General features: G+C 34.5%; 1 protein-coding gene across 1 annotated transcript; it reads left to right on the forward strand.

Annotated features, from left to right (window-relative positions):
• Positions 1–6410: 6410 nt before the first annotated feature.
• On the forward strand, positions 6411–17543 carry LOC147063837 (uncharacterized). Its single transcript, XM_085959088.1, has 2 exons — positions 6411–6524; positions 16455–17543. Exons 1-2 carry the CDS (start codon positions 6411–6413, stop codon positions 17541–17543), a joined length of 1203 nt encoding a protein of 400 aa, XP_085815214.1.
• The last annotated feature ends 233 nt before the right edge of the window (positions 17544–17776 follow it).

The following is a 17776-nucleotide window of genomic DNA, read 5'->3' on the forward strand; positions in this document are numbered from 1 at the left end:
TACTAGGTAAGTAGAAGTACAATAAGTAAAACTAAAATAATTAAAGAAACTACTTTATATTGAAAGGCGAGTGATGATCAATCTCCACTGATGTTTATGACGTCAAGTATCTAGATAGGTAATGGCTCCCACAAGGGGGGGCGGGCTGACAGGCCTCTAGTCTGGGGGCCAGGGCTTACGGGGGGCCCGGCGTGAGAGATCGACTAGCCAAGTGAGATAAACACACATCACAAACATGCACTAATAGTAAAAAAAAATCGGCGCTGTTTCACTTCAAGTATACTAACATTTAATAATATGTGGTTTTGCCATACTTACAATTTTGATTATTGTCGATATTTGACATGTCCATTATTGTGCATACCAGCAGTGGGTGTATTAAAAATACAAAAAATCGCTAACGAATACCCTTAATTTTACCTCGAACAACATTTGGAATATGCAACCGTAGATCGTCAAATTGCCTTTAACCTAAACGATAAGTAGGGGCCCGCCAAAGATCCTAACCTGGGGGCCCGCTTTGGGATGTGGGGGCCATGATCTTGGTACAGACGGAGGACCATCTTTTCTCATACCGTGCGCTAGAAAAAGATGGGGTATATTGATTTAACTGACCGGCTGACAAGTCTTGTCAGTTTCCAAAATTGTCAGAAAGGTTAGTTGCGCTAATAAATAACCTACAAAATAAACTAAGTGTTCCATTACAATTTCCGGGTTTGCAAAGTGTTCCATTGCAGAAAAAGTTTGGGAAACCCTGGCATAGAGTAACCAAAGTTATAACCACTTGGGAATCACAGCGCAAAAATTGCACGCGCGGTGAATAGATGTATTTGAATAAAGGCGCAGTAAGCTCTTAGCAGTCGTCGTCAGCTGCACATCTTAAATACGTCCAGCACCTTCTTTACCTTGTACCATTCCATACATAATAATGAAAAACGACAAAGTCTGTATCAGCCTTATCTTTTTATTGCATAAGATAATACGAAGATCTTTGAAAATAAGTATCAGTCGTAAGAAATTATATAGATAAATAAATTATTTACTTATCGCGAAGGCTATACCTCAGTTGAGGCATGGTCTAAAAAGATCGTGGCTAGGCGATGCGCGGATTGCGGGTCGCGGGTGCAAATGACGCATGCCGAACGAAATATAATTTGTCATATAAATCCAACATGCGTCCGTTTAATGTTTTGTTTATTGTCAGCGTCGTATGGGGAGCGGGATATTCCCGACTCTTCTGTAGACTCATTCATTTCAATTCGTGACACTCAGTATGCGGGTACACAAAGCGCTTAACGTCAGCGGACAGCAGAGCCAGTCCAAAAAACAAAAAAAAAATCTTTCTTAACTTTCTTTCTTAAGCACTACGGTGCATGGTTGCAGCATCAGTCCCGTGCGGCTGCGTCTCGTGACGGAATGAGCACTTAAAATCACTTCTTTCAGACACGTTTAAAGCGTCATAGAAAGCGGCCGTGCATATCCACGGCTGTGCATATATGACGGGTGGTGGTGGGAACTTTAACGTATGTTCTATTAGTAACCATAATAATATATTCATTGACATGTTTTCTTTTTCAAGTAAATGGGTAACGTTTTTAGTCATTTGTACACGATTTAAGAATTAATACCCCCGTCGCCATCACGAAACAAATTGACGTATTCACACCTCGACATTCGACCAGCAAGTCCAAAATTTCGTCGCGCCTATAGTTGAAAATTATTTGCCGTTTCACTGAAGTATCGTCTTAACATTAAAAGAAGAAACGGTACAAACGGTCCTAATCATTTGGAGCCTATTATCAGTAGTTATAACTGCGGGCAGATGTTCATCGCCAAAATTAAACATTGGAGTGTCAGGGTATAAGGAATGTATCCGGGAGAGTACTAGAGTATCCCTAGAATAGCATTGCCTACCATTTTTCTTTGTACGTGCCTGTCTCCTGTTAATATATTATTAATTAATTTTAATTTATCTGTCTGTTTATCCCTCGTCACTATCTAAGATATTTGCTGTTGACTATATTAAGCTGGAAAACTAAGCTGCCGTTGATGATGTCAATAGGGAAGGCAATAAAATGTGTTCAACCAAATTAAATCGGATGTCGATATATTCCACTTGCGTGAGGGCGAGTTAGCTCAGTGTTCAGTTTTCATTGAGTTTGAATATTGCTACGTAATTATCTTTCTTAGTCACGCTGTGAACATTTTAGATATATAATTTATCCTGTTCATTTATGTACCTAAATAACTGAACTTGAATTTGAAACTAAATGCTATAAAAAGCCGACTACTATGCATATGGACCTCTTATATGAACCGCTCGTGAAAACACGGGCACTGGCTGTAATAATTAAATTAATCTGATGTCATTTAACTTTTCAGGATTATTTTTATCAAAGTTATCTAGATTTGATATTTTAAATGATTCTTAACATTAATGTAAAATGTATAGTGTGTTTACTAAGTTTTCGTCAAGTTACACTCGGTAAACTGCAAGTCGAATAGAATGCTATATCTAAACTGAAATAATTTTACCGTCGAAGTGGACTTAATGCTAGTCCGAATAATCTGCAATTCAAACATCAAACATGTCTTAAGTCAAGAGAGATTTAGCAATTTGGTAAAATATTAATAGCAGTTCATTGAGTTTGTAGTATATGCATTAACGTAAATTTTGTAACTGCATTTATTATTTATCTAAATAAATAAGTAAACCTACTTCAGTTATGAATAAATACTTGTTCATAGTGACGTGAACGCTGAAATAGCTATCAGAAAACAACATAACCATATACAACGATGCATTCATTCATATGAGTATTCAGCTCAAAGTTTGATTACACTAAATAATCACTACGCGCGCGTAATTAACCCTATGATTAATTTTATTGACAATAAAAAGTTTTACAACAGGGACTTACCCTACTTTTGATTTTTCCATCTGTAAATAATTTTAATTTCTAATAAATAAATTATCCATACCCATGAAAGAAGTGTAAAAAAGTAATTAAAACAAACAAAATAAAAATCGGTTCGATAACATCGCAGTAGGAAGTTTCCAAAATAATTTACTATTTAAATTGAAAGCATTATGACGCCAACAACGATCGTTGTTAGCATTTCTCGGTATTATTATGAACAACGATATATTATTATCATTGTTCAGCATTCAAAAGGCTAGGGAACTCATGGAAGATGCTGATTGCTGTCTTGAAGTGTAGCACTGGGAAGAGATTATCTTTAACTGTGTTAAGCGCCAATTCGCGATGTAAAGACATTATAATATATAATCTATTAAAATAAAACACAATACCCATATGAAATTGTCATACGTATTAGTGAATGTACATAATTTACTGTCGATACTGACCGTCAGTTTAAGGGGATTTTAAAGTGGTAATTATGTATAAATTAAAGATGAAATGAATTCACTTCGACAGAAACACTACACACTAAACACACTATTCATACCAGTCGTGTTAAATTACGTACAATATTATTTTATATTATATAGTGAAATACCAAACGTACGTACATAACTTTGTATATGGATTACTAGCATATCAAAAATACACTAGTAATCAAATAACAATGAATAATGACTAAATAAATTTGACCGTGACTCATAAAGACCGTGACTGTAGTAAATGACCCATATATATTAACCATTACCAAAAAATTACTTAAATAATTTCGTTAAAATATTGTATTGTATATATGATTATTTATATTTAAAAAATATACCTTCCTCTTTGACCCTGCATCATAATATGTGGGCATTGATCGCCTCCAGACAACGTCTCTATTCCGATTTGTCTACCACAAGCTTCCTCGACTGCCTTACCCGTTAGTAGAGCTTTAATCTAGATTCGAGGATACTCGAATTCAAGAATATTTTTTCTCAACAATGCGAGAGAGGTTTATTGATTTCTCGAAAATCTCAAGAAATATCTTTATTTCCAAATTTTCTGGCGGCTGAATTCATTTAAGATCAAATTCGAGGCATTTTTAACATTTTTTTCACCGGAAAATTTTAGAAATCCGTTTCAAAGTATGGGGATTTTTTAGGTTTTATTATACATACTATTTTTTTAACCGGATTTTTTTTTACATTCCGGTTCTGGTCGGCAGTTTTCTTTTCCGTTTTAATTTCCTTCTATTATTTTTAGAAATTTTGGAAAATTAATTTCTTGAGATTCACCTTTTCTATTTATTTCTCAAGAATTTTCGAGACGATATGTCTCGATCGCAATCTATACCCTTAGTGATGTTCTTTTGATACAGTCCCATCAATTTAGTACTTTCGATATCCGATATAGGTATATTCGATATATGAGCTTATAATATACTGTCTTTGATTGTTTTTCATACTTGAGACAGTCCTGTCCTGAATCGAGGCTCACATGTGAGACGACAGTGAGATCATTATTATATACGTACAATTCGTAATTATACACAAAAATTTTTATTCACACAACTAATTCAGAAGGTATGTATGATAACACTGGAGCGTATTTGGGCACATGAGTGGTTTGACTTATCATTTTAAAAAGTGACTCCCGTTTGTGCTACTAGTGCCGACGTATCCATGTAAAATATGCTGTAGATATACCGTGGCTTTATCATTTTCTACTACTTGTTTATACTTATTAACCAGCAATTCATATATTTCGCCATCCACAAAAAACACATTGAGAACATAACACATTATTAATTTAAGATGTTCACAACATGATATTTAGAATATAAAGTAGTACAAAATAAAAATTAATTTTAATAAAACAACAATAATAAAAAAATACAAATTAAACAATTAAATAGAATTTTAAAAACAAAATAAAAAATGCATCGCTAAAAATGTCTACATCCCTAGAGAGTGCATTGACCATCTGCACAGCCTTCGCTATTGGTGCCTGGTGAGCCTGACATGAGAAAACAGCTTTCACTCAAAATAGGCCATGGCGGGGACCACGCATGTAATTGACGGATGCATAAAAATTCAATATATATAATTATATTTAAAAGTCTGTAGTATCCTTCAATTGGTTGAATTACGGTATATACGGCTGCCATTTTCTTAATATCATGGCATATTGTCAGAAACCGTAATACAATTCCTAATGAATAAAATAAAATATCGTATTTTATTATATTCACCAAATAATTGCAATAAACAAACATAAATAAACGTGGAATTTTATGTTGTATGTGTGTGTATTGGTATCACAGTGCTAATCCGGGACTAAGCTTTGTGGTGATATTCTGGTGAACGCTTTAATTAACATCGACACGTTATTCAATTTTGTGAGTAAATGTTAACACGTGGTTAACACTCATAATCACGGTACCTTGAATGTGACCACGACCAAAATTTTCATTACACTTCGTAAACAATGGTGTGCTATAAATAATTGCGTAGAAAATACTTTGGTAAAATATTATTAATGATTTTATAAACCGTTTATGAAAGCACGCATAATATATTTTAAAAAATCTCAACCCTCGCTGACTTTAACAACTAAATGAGTCAAATCCTGACTGGTGATGGTGGCTTGAATGGCCATCTCTCTGAGCTTGGACTTATTCCATATCCGGAAATTTGTACGTAAACAGTTCACCGCAGGACACTTATTCGTGCGCAGCAGTACGTGTAACATTTAATCAAAATGACGAGTTCTTCGTTGAACATTTCACCGTGGAGTATATTTGTACGTATGCTACATGTGGAGATGTCTTTACTAGGTTAGGTTAGGTTCGGTTAGGGTTAATCTAATTGGAACAGTACTATTTGCAAATTATCGCCGCATTTTGTAAGATACGTACAAATGTATTCCACGGTGAAATGTTCAACGAAGAACTCGTCATTTGATAAAATGTTATACGAACACATGTTTCACGTACTGCGGCACACGAATATGTGTCCCACGATGAACTGCATACGTACAGCTTACATGTAACCGGACTTATCCACGTGGCTGACAATTGCGCGATACATCCCACATCCTCTAGCAATGTCTTAAATCGTGTATGATAGAGAAGAGTTTCTCACGTCGGTCCAACCAGCACTTCAGGGATCGGGCTGTCTGGCCTGTTCAGCACAGCGGCCAATTTTATTCTCATAAAAATACGCCCTCCCTCTTAAAACAATCGGCAATTTCATATTAGCCTTTTGATTTATATTTTACTATTTTTTATTTGCCTCTTTACATTTCTTTCTCACATGGGTGCCTGCAGTTTAAACAATACAAACAAAGCATAGTTCAGTGTATGTCAAACCCAGTTTCGTGCAATTGCTCTGGCGACATTACAAAGCATAAAAATAAAAAGGTTTGAGTCCCACTTGCTTGAAGTTTTTTTTTGATTTTTAAAATTATGTTTTTTTTATTCTATTTACAGTGGCTCTCCACGCAATGTGGCAGTTATTGATGGGCCTTAGCTGGATAACTGTCACACTATCTGATAATTTCTTCACGACCACCACCTCCACGTGCCCCACTGAGTGCATCTGCCTATCCCAATCACAGGTAAATATAAACTGTTATCTTATACATCGCTAACTTTGGAAGAATATTGTTACAAATACCATCGAATATTATGCTTCAAAGTTGTGCTCTTCGAGAGTGTCCCAAGAGCAACCTTGATTAACGTGTAGTCAGGAGTACGTGATCCATATTCTGATGTAATTTCTTCAGGAAAATAAAACATAATATGTAGTACTAATTCCACTTAGTTTAATATTAATTAGGACTGATTTCGTCGTCTTTAAAGAAACATTGTAAACTGCTAAAGAATATACAATACTACATACAGATATTTATACTAACAAATTTTAAAAGGTAAAATTACTTATTGAAGAAATTCAATAAATAAAATAAAAAATGATTTAATTTATTATGGTCAAACCCTCATGAGAAGAGACCTTTTTACTCGTCGTAAGATGATGTAAATATTTTAAAAGCTGGATATTTTGGGAGTCTTCTGCGAGTAAAAACAGCTTGAGAAACTCTATCCTGTAAATTTATATATGAAAAGAATTCCAGAGGATATGATCGGCATGCTGCAATCCATCACATAACTAAATAAAAGATTCCGAGCCAAACTAACAGAGCTTAGAGACAAAACCACAGTGTTAGGTTAAGAAATGAGTAAGTAGATCAACGACATGGCCCCCACATCTTGAAGCGGGGTCCCAGGGTAGGATCTTTGGCGGGCCCCTCTACCTATCGCTAAGGATAGAGGCAGTGTGACAATCAACAGTAGAGTTTTCCAAAAGGTGTACGCGGTAAAATTAATGTGCATATTTAGTGTTTTTTTCTATATTTTAATATATCCATTTGAATTATGAGGTTGTCTAGAATTGATACACAATTAAAAATTGTATCGTACAACCACATAATTTTAAATAATAACATTACCGGAGGAACGTTTTTTTTAAACTATTAAAGCTAATTTGTTATGTGTATTTATCTCACTTATCTGGTCGACTCGCCTCGCCGGGTCCCTCCTGAGCCCAAGCCCGCAGGCTAGAGTCCTGTCAGCCCCCCCTTATAGGGCCCATGATCAAAGATCTAGAACCAACCTGCTTATTACCAAATTAACACACGATATTGTCACACCAGACTACCAGTGGTTGTAATCATGGCCCCCACAAGGGGGGGGGGGGCTGACAGGGTTCTAGCCTGGGGGCCCGGACTCAAGGGGGGCCCGGCGTGGCGGACCGACCACACATCACAAAATTGCACTAATAGTAAAAAAAATCGCCTGCGGCGCTATTTTACGAGTATACTAACATTAATAATTAATATTACAATAAGTATTATTGTTTGTCGATATTCAACAACTTCACAATTCAAATGGGTGCATTAACTCATTCGCTGCTGACTAGATAATGATTTTTAATTACCACCTTTAAAATGCACGTTAATTACATCGATCGGTCGCCTGGTCATTACGCGCCAGGTGGGTCTTCAGCGTCCAAAGTATTAAAATACAAAAAATCGCTATAAAATACCCTAAATTACACTATTTGTATTACATAACTGTAGATACTGTAGATCGTCACACTGATTTTAACCTTAGCGATAGGTAGGGGGGCCAGCCGAAGATTCTAGTCTGGGGGCCCGCTTCAAGATGTGGGGGCCATGGTTGTAATGATTAAGTTTAAATACTTTTTTTTACAAAAATGGTAAGAATTAATTTAACATAATTTATATAAGATATTGTATTATTGATGAAATGTATAAAAATCATATAAGTATGTGTCTGTTTTGGCATTTGAAAATACAAACAATTATCTTTAATGCCGAAATTCTATTTTCAGTTACGAAATATTGGCCGTTCATGTTCGATACGTAACTATGAAATCTTAATTTAATGATTAAACTTTAAGTTCATTATGCAACCCTATGAATAATCGGTCCCTTATTTTGCTAAGTAATTCATTCATTGCAAAACAAGGGTAGTTGTGTACAGTCTGACAAGCTTAAGCCTGCAGATGAATGACCTATATTTCCTGTAAATACTGGGTGATGTAACTCTGTAGCGAACTATGTATTTTTCTTAGCTATCAGATCAATATCTTCCATCTCAGGCAGACTAAAATAATTTATTATTTTCCTTTGAAGTATTGTTACAGTATTTTGTTGCTTTTATATGTACCTACAGTTCGTATTGTAAAATATATTAATAACAACACCGTTTGGAACCGATTCATTGCTAGATAACCCTCTCTAGAGCTAATTACATCTTCCAATTGGTTCTAAGTTTGTCGATGTCACGAATTAACAAACAAAAAATCAGCTTCTCCATCTTAAAGCCTCCTGTACATATTATATGGATTTACCGCCAGTAACATTATGTTAATTAAATATTTCGCGACAATAACTATTTAAACACAATATTGTTAAGTGTCACAGTTTCAACTGTAAGCGCGACGCTTTTGTTGTAGTCGTGTGTAGAGTTGGGTATTTCCCGAGAAAATCTCAATATCGAGATTCGGGTTTTCCCGAAATGATGAAATTTTGAATTCTCGAGATTCGGGATTTCCAGAAAAGAATTCTCGGGAATTCTTGAGATATCGGGAAATTAAAAAAAACCTGTAATCAGTGTAAAAACAAACAAATTCCAAAAAAATATGATTTTTTTGTATTTATGTAAGATGATAAACAAAATAGAAGTAAGAAAACAAAAATAATTAAATCATTACCTATTAAAATGGAATTTTAAAAAACACAGACTGCCAATCGCTGCGTCTGACAATCGCGTACGCTTTTGAGACACAAAATTCCCTGATGTTGCAAAAATTGCGCTCATTTTGAGTTGGCTTAATTGTGCTTAATGCCCCGATCAGTCTTTGAACGTTTTGTGTTTTATGTCTACTTTTTTCATGTAGAAAATCGTTTTTTCAATTAATATTTGATAATAAAGAAATCCCAAATCCCGAGAAAAGATTCTCGAGATCCGGAATTTCCCGAAATGTTAAAAATTTCAATTCTCGAGGTTCGGGAAGGAAAATCTCGAAAATTTCTCGAGAATTCCCGAAACCCAACTCTAGTCGTGCGTGTTCTGTCATCCAAGTCATCATAATCGCACGCAATGAGTATACCGTGCATGCGCATTTCTCGCGCCAGTTGTACTATCGCGTGATAAATTCAGAAACCACTAGAGTGTTGCAACTTGGACGATAATAATTGTTTACATTTGCCTTATATTTTGATGGTCGCGACAATACGTACTGACGTACAATACGTACTGACGTATATGACGTTACTGAAGTATTGAAATTCACGTATGTATAAATGGGGTCTAATGTCTTCAATATTGATTCTCTGACCATTTAGTATCACTTGGGTATCAATCACTGTATGATTGTATTTATCCAGCTGTTACCCATTCGCCGTGGAACATGGAGATGATGTTTTGCATTCATGAATGCGCAATTAAAAATATAGACCAGGTACCCAAATACACTCCACATCTGTTTGCATACACTAAATGCTAAAAGCTATGGTACTGGATGGTATGAGATTGTCAGTAATGAGGATATAACTGGATAAAATAAGTACATGAGATTCCTCAAGAGAGCCTAAACCTTAACTGCTTTTTAAGCAAGTGTCTTTTGGCGTTCTTGCCGACGGAGCTATTTGATTGAAAGTGTTTTTATTCGAAAACCCAATGATAATAAATAATCTGAAACTATAATTTATCATTTAATTAAGAGAAAATCCTTATATTTTTATTCTACAACTAAATTTAATTGGGAAATGCTGTTTTACATGAATCAATATAGATAATAAAATAAAAGTTGGATGGATAAAATAAAAATTCTTATGGATCTAAGTTTTGTACTATTTCATTTAAATTCCACTCAAATGGAATAGAATAAAATTTAAATCCATTAGAATTTAAACTCAAATTTCATCAAGTACCTTCGGTCGATAGTATTAATATGATAAAATAAAAGTCAATATTATATTAAGTCGCTTTTGTATTCTGTTCATAACACTTAGCTGGCTGATCTGCCAAGCGATCCGCCCCCCTAAGGCCTGCCAGCTTACGTCGTTGTGAGGGCCATAGTCCCAGTTATCATCTAGAATACAACCTAACTATGAAAATGTGCTCTTTCCAAGGACACTTCATTCACTTCACACGCTCTCATTTTGAATTCACATAATATATTATCTTTATTGAGTGGTTTTACTTTACAAATTTACTAAGAGTATAAAACCTATGAACACGACGCCTTGAAACCACTCGAGTTTGTACTAATATCTCAACCGTACCGTAAGCAGGCCACGTATACATACGTACATAAAACAATAATGAAATTCGTTAACACCGAAAATGTAAATGTTTTTAAGGGGCTTCGCAAAGCCGATTTGTTTTCAAGAAAATCTCTCCCCGCTAAGCCCCGCGAAGCTTGTAATATTTTAATTAAAAACTGTTCATAAGACTTGTTAATAAAAACAGCAGCTAATATTTATTTAAATCTGATTACGAAATTTTTAAATATCATCTAATAAATAAACATCAGGTAATGCGATAATAGCGCGCCCCAATAAGCTAAAAGCTTTCGTAATCGTTGAGATATTCTTTACACCACTATTATATTGTATGTAAGTAATGACATTAATGTATGTCAAAGCTTTAAAAACTTTTTCACACAACCACCACCTTTAGAGTATATATATATATATATATCATCATCATCACCGTCTATGAAGTCATTAACAAAATGATACTATCAGAAAGTAAAAAGTGAATTACCATGTTTGCTCGTAACTTAGCATTTTTCTTGAAAGATTTAGCATTTTTGAATAACCATTCAGTTTTCAAAATTTACATCTAACGTATGGCGTTAAATTTAGCGTTTTTAACACCATAAACAGCTTAAAAATTCTCATAACAAAATTAGAATATTATACCAGATTTGGTTGGAAATCAATATACTGGCACATTTTTGTAAAAATGACAGTTGGAAACACTGCTCCAAAGCGTTTAATATTAAGTTTTCAGGAGGAATAGTTATAAGCCAGTCACCCAAACCATTGAGTCATTTGTAGTGGATCAAATACACGCTGAAAAAAAACAGCATGATTTTGTTGACCAGCCGCGGGTTCAAATCCGCGACGCATGGCTTCATATTTGTACACGACGACTGCTTTACCAATTAAGCCAATGTGGGTTATTTAAAATAAAATGTTTGTTCTTATATAAGCAGACCGAATAATCATTTAAAATACACACAAAACTACGTATGATTTACCTATACAAGCGGAACGCATTCATACTTTAAAACAAACAAAAATGTAAATGCAATCTTTTCCATATACATATAAGCGATAAGTATCAATACTTTGAAATATAATGGAAAACAACTATTTAAATGTAATGGAGGTTCTTTCATATGCACAAAACCTTCAAAACATATAATAAATCATACAAATGAGTGTCATCGATTCGTGTTCTTTGTTTCATTTCAGTAGACTATTGCTTCTAGCGGCTTGTGTCTTCCAATGAAACCTCCTATCCATTACATATCAACGGCCTCATAAGGGCTCACGTGCGCCACGTAGGTCAACATGGAGATCATATGGTATTTTCATAGCATAATCCTGGATATTCCTTAAACGTTGTAGATAATCTATTTATATAATTTTGAAGCCTTATTACCCTTTATATTTATTTTTATTATATAAAATAGTATTCTTTTAAACCTCTCGATCTAATGTTTTAGAATAGGGGTTGTTAACCTTTTTGCGGTAGCGGGCGCACATCGGATTTCTAAAAAAATAAGATTTAAGTATTATGTGTTACATTTATTATATCAGTGGATTATACAGATGAAGCATTTAAAAAAAGCATAAAACACCCATATAATTACATATAGAAAATAAAAAGAGATAAAATACAATAAAGAGTAAAAAAAAACTCAAAATAACACAGGCTATTAGCGAGATCTTTGACATTGCATTTCACTTACTAACTTTTCAAAGTCAGGATTGTAAGATGATAATCCCAATTGTAAACAATTATCAAGGTTGGTATTAGTAAGTCTAGATCTTGTTTTTGATTTTATTATGTTCATGGTGGAAAATGAAGATTCGCACAAATATGTAGGGTAAATAAGAATTTAATTTTGTAAGCTCATTTTTTCAAAAGAGGGTACTTTTTATGGTCAGCTAAATTCCAAATGTTTTCTGTCAGTCCGTTTGATTTTAAGATAATGAAAATGCCAGTGAGAAATGCTTTCTTAATTAATTCGCTGTCTACAAAGGGTTTTTTTACTATGTGCCCCAACAAATGAGAAATTTTAAGGGAAGTAATGGTGGAATTTTTATTTTTATTTACACGGTTAGTAAAATACGTTTGCTGTGTAGATAGTCCTGAATTTAGTTGATCAATTTTCCATTTTGTCAACTCTACCGGGGGCGCACGAAAATGGCTTCGCGGGAGCACTTGCACCCGCGGGCACGCGGTTAAGAACCCCTGTTTTAGAATATAGTCGTATTTCAGTACATCCATATGCAGTGGTGTTAATGTTTTTTAGATTTATTAATTTTTAAACGCACTGGGAGCACCGCAAATCTGGGGTGCTCCACGCGAAAAAAAAGTCCGAAGACTATAAATCGTTTGACTTACGTGTCAATGGAGCGCCGGCATAAAGACGTTGGTCACGACGATCGGCGTGGATCGTTGGATCTGGTTGGATCTGTGCGTCTGCCAATGTAATTAAGCCTTTACACTCTCGTAATAATAATATAAAGCGTACAGGTTTGGCCAACTTGTTTACCTTACATGTAAATAAATTCATCCGGGCATTAATTCACTATTCAAATTTAGTTCCAACATGCTACGGCATAAATTAATGTTTGGTAAAATAATTGAATTGTTCCATCATTGGCATTGGGCTGGGGCCACCACAGGTTGCGGCCGCCTATCTACCGAGCCAAACGGCTCAAACTTGGCATCGAAATGGGGCTTCGTGTTTTTAGCAGTTTATGGCTTAACAACGGAGCGGGTCTGCGCTGTTAATCAACTCTGATGCCCCATTTACCTTCATAGGCTCATCGCCAGATACCTATAACCAGACGGACAGTGACAGTTAACCGACTGATAAGACCGGATTAAAAAAGCTAGGATAAACTATATTGGACTCTACCGATGTTAGACCCCGACGGGACATTATTAGATGTTATATTATTAATCACTAGTGTTCAGTTAATCTGTGCTGGAAAAACTGTATTAATTATTAAAATAACACAGAATATATTAAGTATACTTATTTAATACAATTTAATAACGACTAGGAACGGTTTTATCTGCTTTGCTTGGACGTTCTCCATTAATTTAATACTATACACAAACAGCTTGAATTAAATTATTATTTCTCCATTCACTACGAAATTTTAGGTTCTTATTAATAAAAATATTTAGAATATAACATTTTTTAATCTTGTGTAAATGCAGTATTGAATAAAAAAAAGTAACTGAAGTATCTAAAATCACGTATGTAATACAATTAACGCCAATGTAGCTCAATTTAGAAAGCACTTCAGTGAGTATTAAAAGCCATTATTTAAAATTTGTCGTAATTAAGTATGACCCCTTTAGCATTGTGGTCAATGTGCATGGGCGCGATACCCGAGAGATACAAGTTCGATCCTGTGGGGTGTCTTACTTTTTCCAAAAAGATTTTTTCTATTGGTTATAATATATTTTTCAGAAGTGTTTTAAAAATTATGTATGTTTAATACAAGTACTTTGATTATTTACAAAAGTGGTTACCATTCCACTGGAAGAATTTGAAATACATTGGATAACGTAGTTATTAGAATTTATTCTCACGAATCATAGATAGACTGGTAGCTTAAAAGATAAGAGCATTTACCAGGTCAGTGAAAGAAGTAAGTTCGAATCCCACTCGGTGCAACTTTTCCTCTAGGATTTTTTTTATTTTTTGGATTTCTTGTGCAAAGTTATAAAACGTATACTCTACTTAGTGAGGTGTCAAATCGATGGATCATTAACATTTTTTATGGATTCTCTACGTTTTGAGTACCAGATCAGTTGCAACATTTTAAAGAATGTATTGTCGTCGCATTTGTATTTGTTTACATGACTTTAGAATTAAAGCTGTTTAGAGATTTAAGTTTATATTTTTTTTATATATATAATGTAGATAGTTGCAGTGAAATAAAAAAGAATTATGTATGTTCAATAATTGGAATGGTACATTCTTAAATCTTGTTAATTATTCGTTGAATAAAAGAAATAGTTAATTAAAATTATTAGCAAGTTCAAGTAAGTTACAACAGAAAAATATTGGAGTGATCCGTGACGTCGGTTAGTAATTAAAAGTAATAAAATACTTTAATTTAGATATTTAGAATACAAAAATCGATTGCCTACCGTAACTCAATTTAGAGAGCGCTTATGAGCAGGTATTAATACTTTGGACGCGGAAGACGCACACGGCGCGTAATGACCAGGCGGCCGATCGATGTAATTAACGTGCATTTTAAAGGGGGCAATTAAAATCTCATTATCTATTCAGCAGCGAAAGCGTTAATAAGGCCAATAGTTAAAATTTGTCGTAATTAAGCATGGCAGTCGCAGCATAGTGGTAATAATAAGGGTGCGAAACCCAAGAAACGCAGGTTCGATTCCTACAGGGTGTCTTACTTTTTTCGAAAAAGATTTTTTCTATTGGCTATATTTTCTCATGAGTGTTTTCAGTATTATGTCTGTTCAATAATTGGAATGGTACATTCTTAAATCTTGTGAATTATTCGTTGAATAAAAGAAATATTTAATTATAATATTATAGTTTGAACATATTAAATGTGTTCCAGCTATACATTCATTCGTCTATCTATATCACAAAAGTTTCCGAAACATGATTTCAAAATTCACAACCGTCTTTGCTTAAAATGGGTACGTTGTATAATTGCCCCGCTTCATTCTGCATACAACATTGCTATCTACATCTCCACTGTCACGAAATACGAGCATTATTGTTTTAGTTGCCAAGTTTTGCGATTAGACTGTGCTTTCTTGTGTTTTTTTTCGAATTTATTCGTAATGACTAGCAGAAACTTGCGGTCTACACGAAATTAAAGAAAACTTATTATTATATCCTTGTTACTATTACACGTGATGTAAACAACGTTAACCATTGAAACTTTATTTTTATTTGTCCATATTATCCACCCTTCAGTTGGGGCATACGGGTATAGAAATCGGGAACATCAGTCGTTTGTTCTACCAAAGTGCAGAACTAACCTGCCCATTAGTAATGCCAATTGGGCGGGCATTGACTATGTTCAATCAAATCATTTCGAATATTGATATATTCCATCTACGTGAGATGAGTTTAGGTAGACGTTATTTTATATATTTTTTAAATATGGTCTACTTAGCCCATTCAGTGTACTTACATATACTTTTGTGTTGACTGTTTGTTTTTTATTACTGTATATTAATTTTTTTTGTTTTTTAATGTCATATTGCGAACGTTCTGAATTTGTAATTTGTAAAGTTCACTATATTATATAAATACATAAATTTGAATTTTTCGCCTTTGGTTGCCTTCATGACTTCAACAGTGAATTCTTGAGAATTCAAAAAATCCGTCTCGAATTCTCGAGAAAACAAATATTTTTAAAGATTTAGAGAACTCGTAAAAGAGCGAGTAAAATCTGGAGAATCTTGAGAATTCTCGATCATTCAAAAAACTTATCTTAAATTCTCGAGAAAACTAATATTCTTAATTTAGAGAATTCTCGAAAGTTGTGAAATCACAAGCTCAAAGCGAGATAATATTTTATATATTTTTTTAGCTTGTTTCAAATCATGATTGTCATCTTTCCTTTATTGTTAAAAGAAGATTTATTGTATCTTCGAGATAATTTAATTTGTCCATTCTTGGTATTTAATGATTTGAATTTTTGCAGGTTCTGTGCAACACTGGCGGCTTGATCGAGATCCCTCTGCGCGCACTTCCAGTCACCGTAGAACATCTTTCACTCACGAGGAACAACTTTCATGTCATCAGGAGCGATGCCTTTGCAGGCCTCAAACTCCTACGGAAGATATCGCTGGACGGCAACAACATCTCATCCATAAAGCCCTTTGCTTTTCGTGGACTTCCAAGGCTGAAAGAACTGTCCATTCAGCATACTCCATTAGCAACTGTCAATCAGTTCGCGTTCGCTGGTTTACAGAATTTATCTTCAATATTTCTCGGACACAATAGGATAACTCAAATTGAAGGATATGCTTTTGCCGGGACTAATTATCTCAAGTCAATTATGTTGAATAATAATCCTATACAGAAGATAATGACGAATGCTTTTTCTGGCTTGACCAATGTGGAACATATTGGACTGCCATCTGGCATTCGTTCAATTGAACCAGATGCTTTTACCGGATTGGATATGGTTGGTTCAATAAAACTAGCATTTATGGATCTACCTTCATTAAGACCATACACTTTTAGAGGTATGTCACATATACACACTCTTTCTCTTCAAGAATCTGATCTAGGAATTGTGAGAATCGCTGCATTCGATGGACTGTCATATGTGGACAATTTAAATATATTTAATAATAAAATAGATGCAATTCAGGAGTTTAATATTGGATATAATAACAGTGTTAGAGTTTTAAGGCTGCATGGGAACCATCTGTTAGAAATTCCCGGACCAGGTGCCGTGATTGTTGAAGGGGTAGAAATATTAAGCGTGAGAGGGAATCATTTCCCTTGTGATTGTCGTGTGCATTCGTTAGTCGATGGACCATTGGGAAATTCTTCGAGTGGAGACTTTCTCGCGACAAACTTTTGTATTTCACCGCTTGAGGTGCACGGGGAAGCACTAGTAAATGTTAATATCGATGGAATTGGAAGATGTCACGAACATGTTACTAAAGGAAATTTGGACTCATCCAACGGACTGGCTAACGAGGCATCGTTTCAACTACCGCTAACGTTTATGTGCACCGTGTACATTGCTATCCTTTCAATAATAGTCAATTCCTTGTGACATAGGACATGTTAACCGACAAAACGCGTTAACGTATATTATAATATATAATAACATACATAATTTGTTAATTATTATAAACCAAAATAATATATTTGTAACAATATACAGTCGAACTTGGCTATTACGAGAAAGATGGGACCGACTGAATTTGCTCGTTATAAGCATTACTCGTTATATCGTTATATAACAGTCATTTTCGCGTCACGTTCTATTTAAGCATAGAACATAAA

Source organism: Rhyacophila brunnea, unplaced genomic scaffold, assembly GCF_057557595.1.
Source record: "Rhyacophila brunnea isolate RB1 unplaced genomic scaffold, BYU_Rbru_1.0 scaffold_8, whole genome shotgun sequence".
Lineage (NCBI taxonomy): Eukaryota > Metazoa > Arthropoda > Insecta > Trichoptera > Rhyacophilidae > Rhyacophila > Rhyacophila brunnea.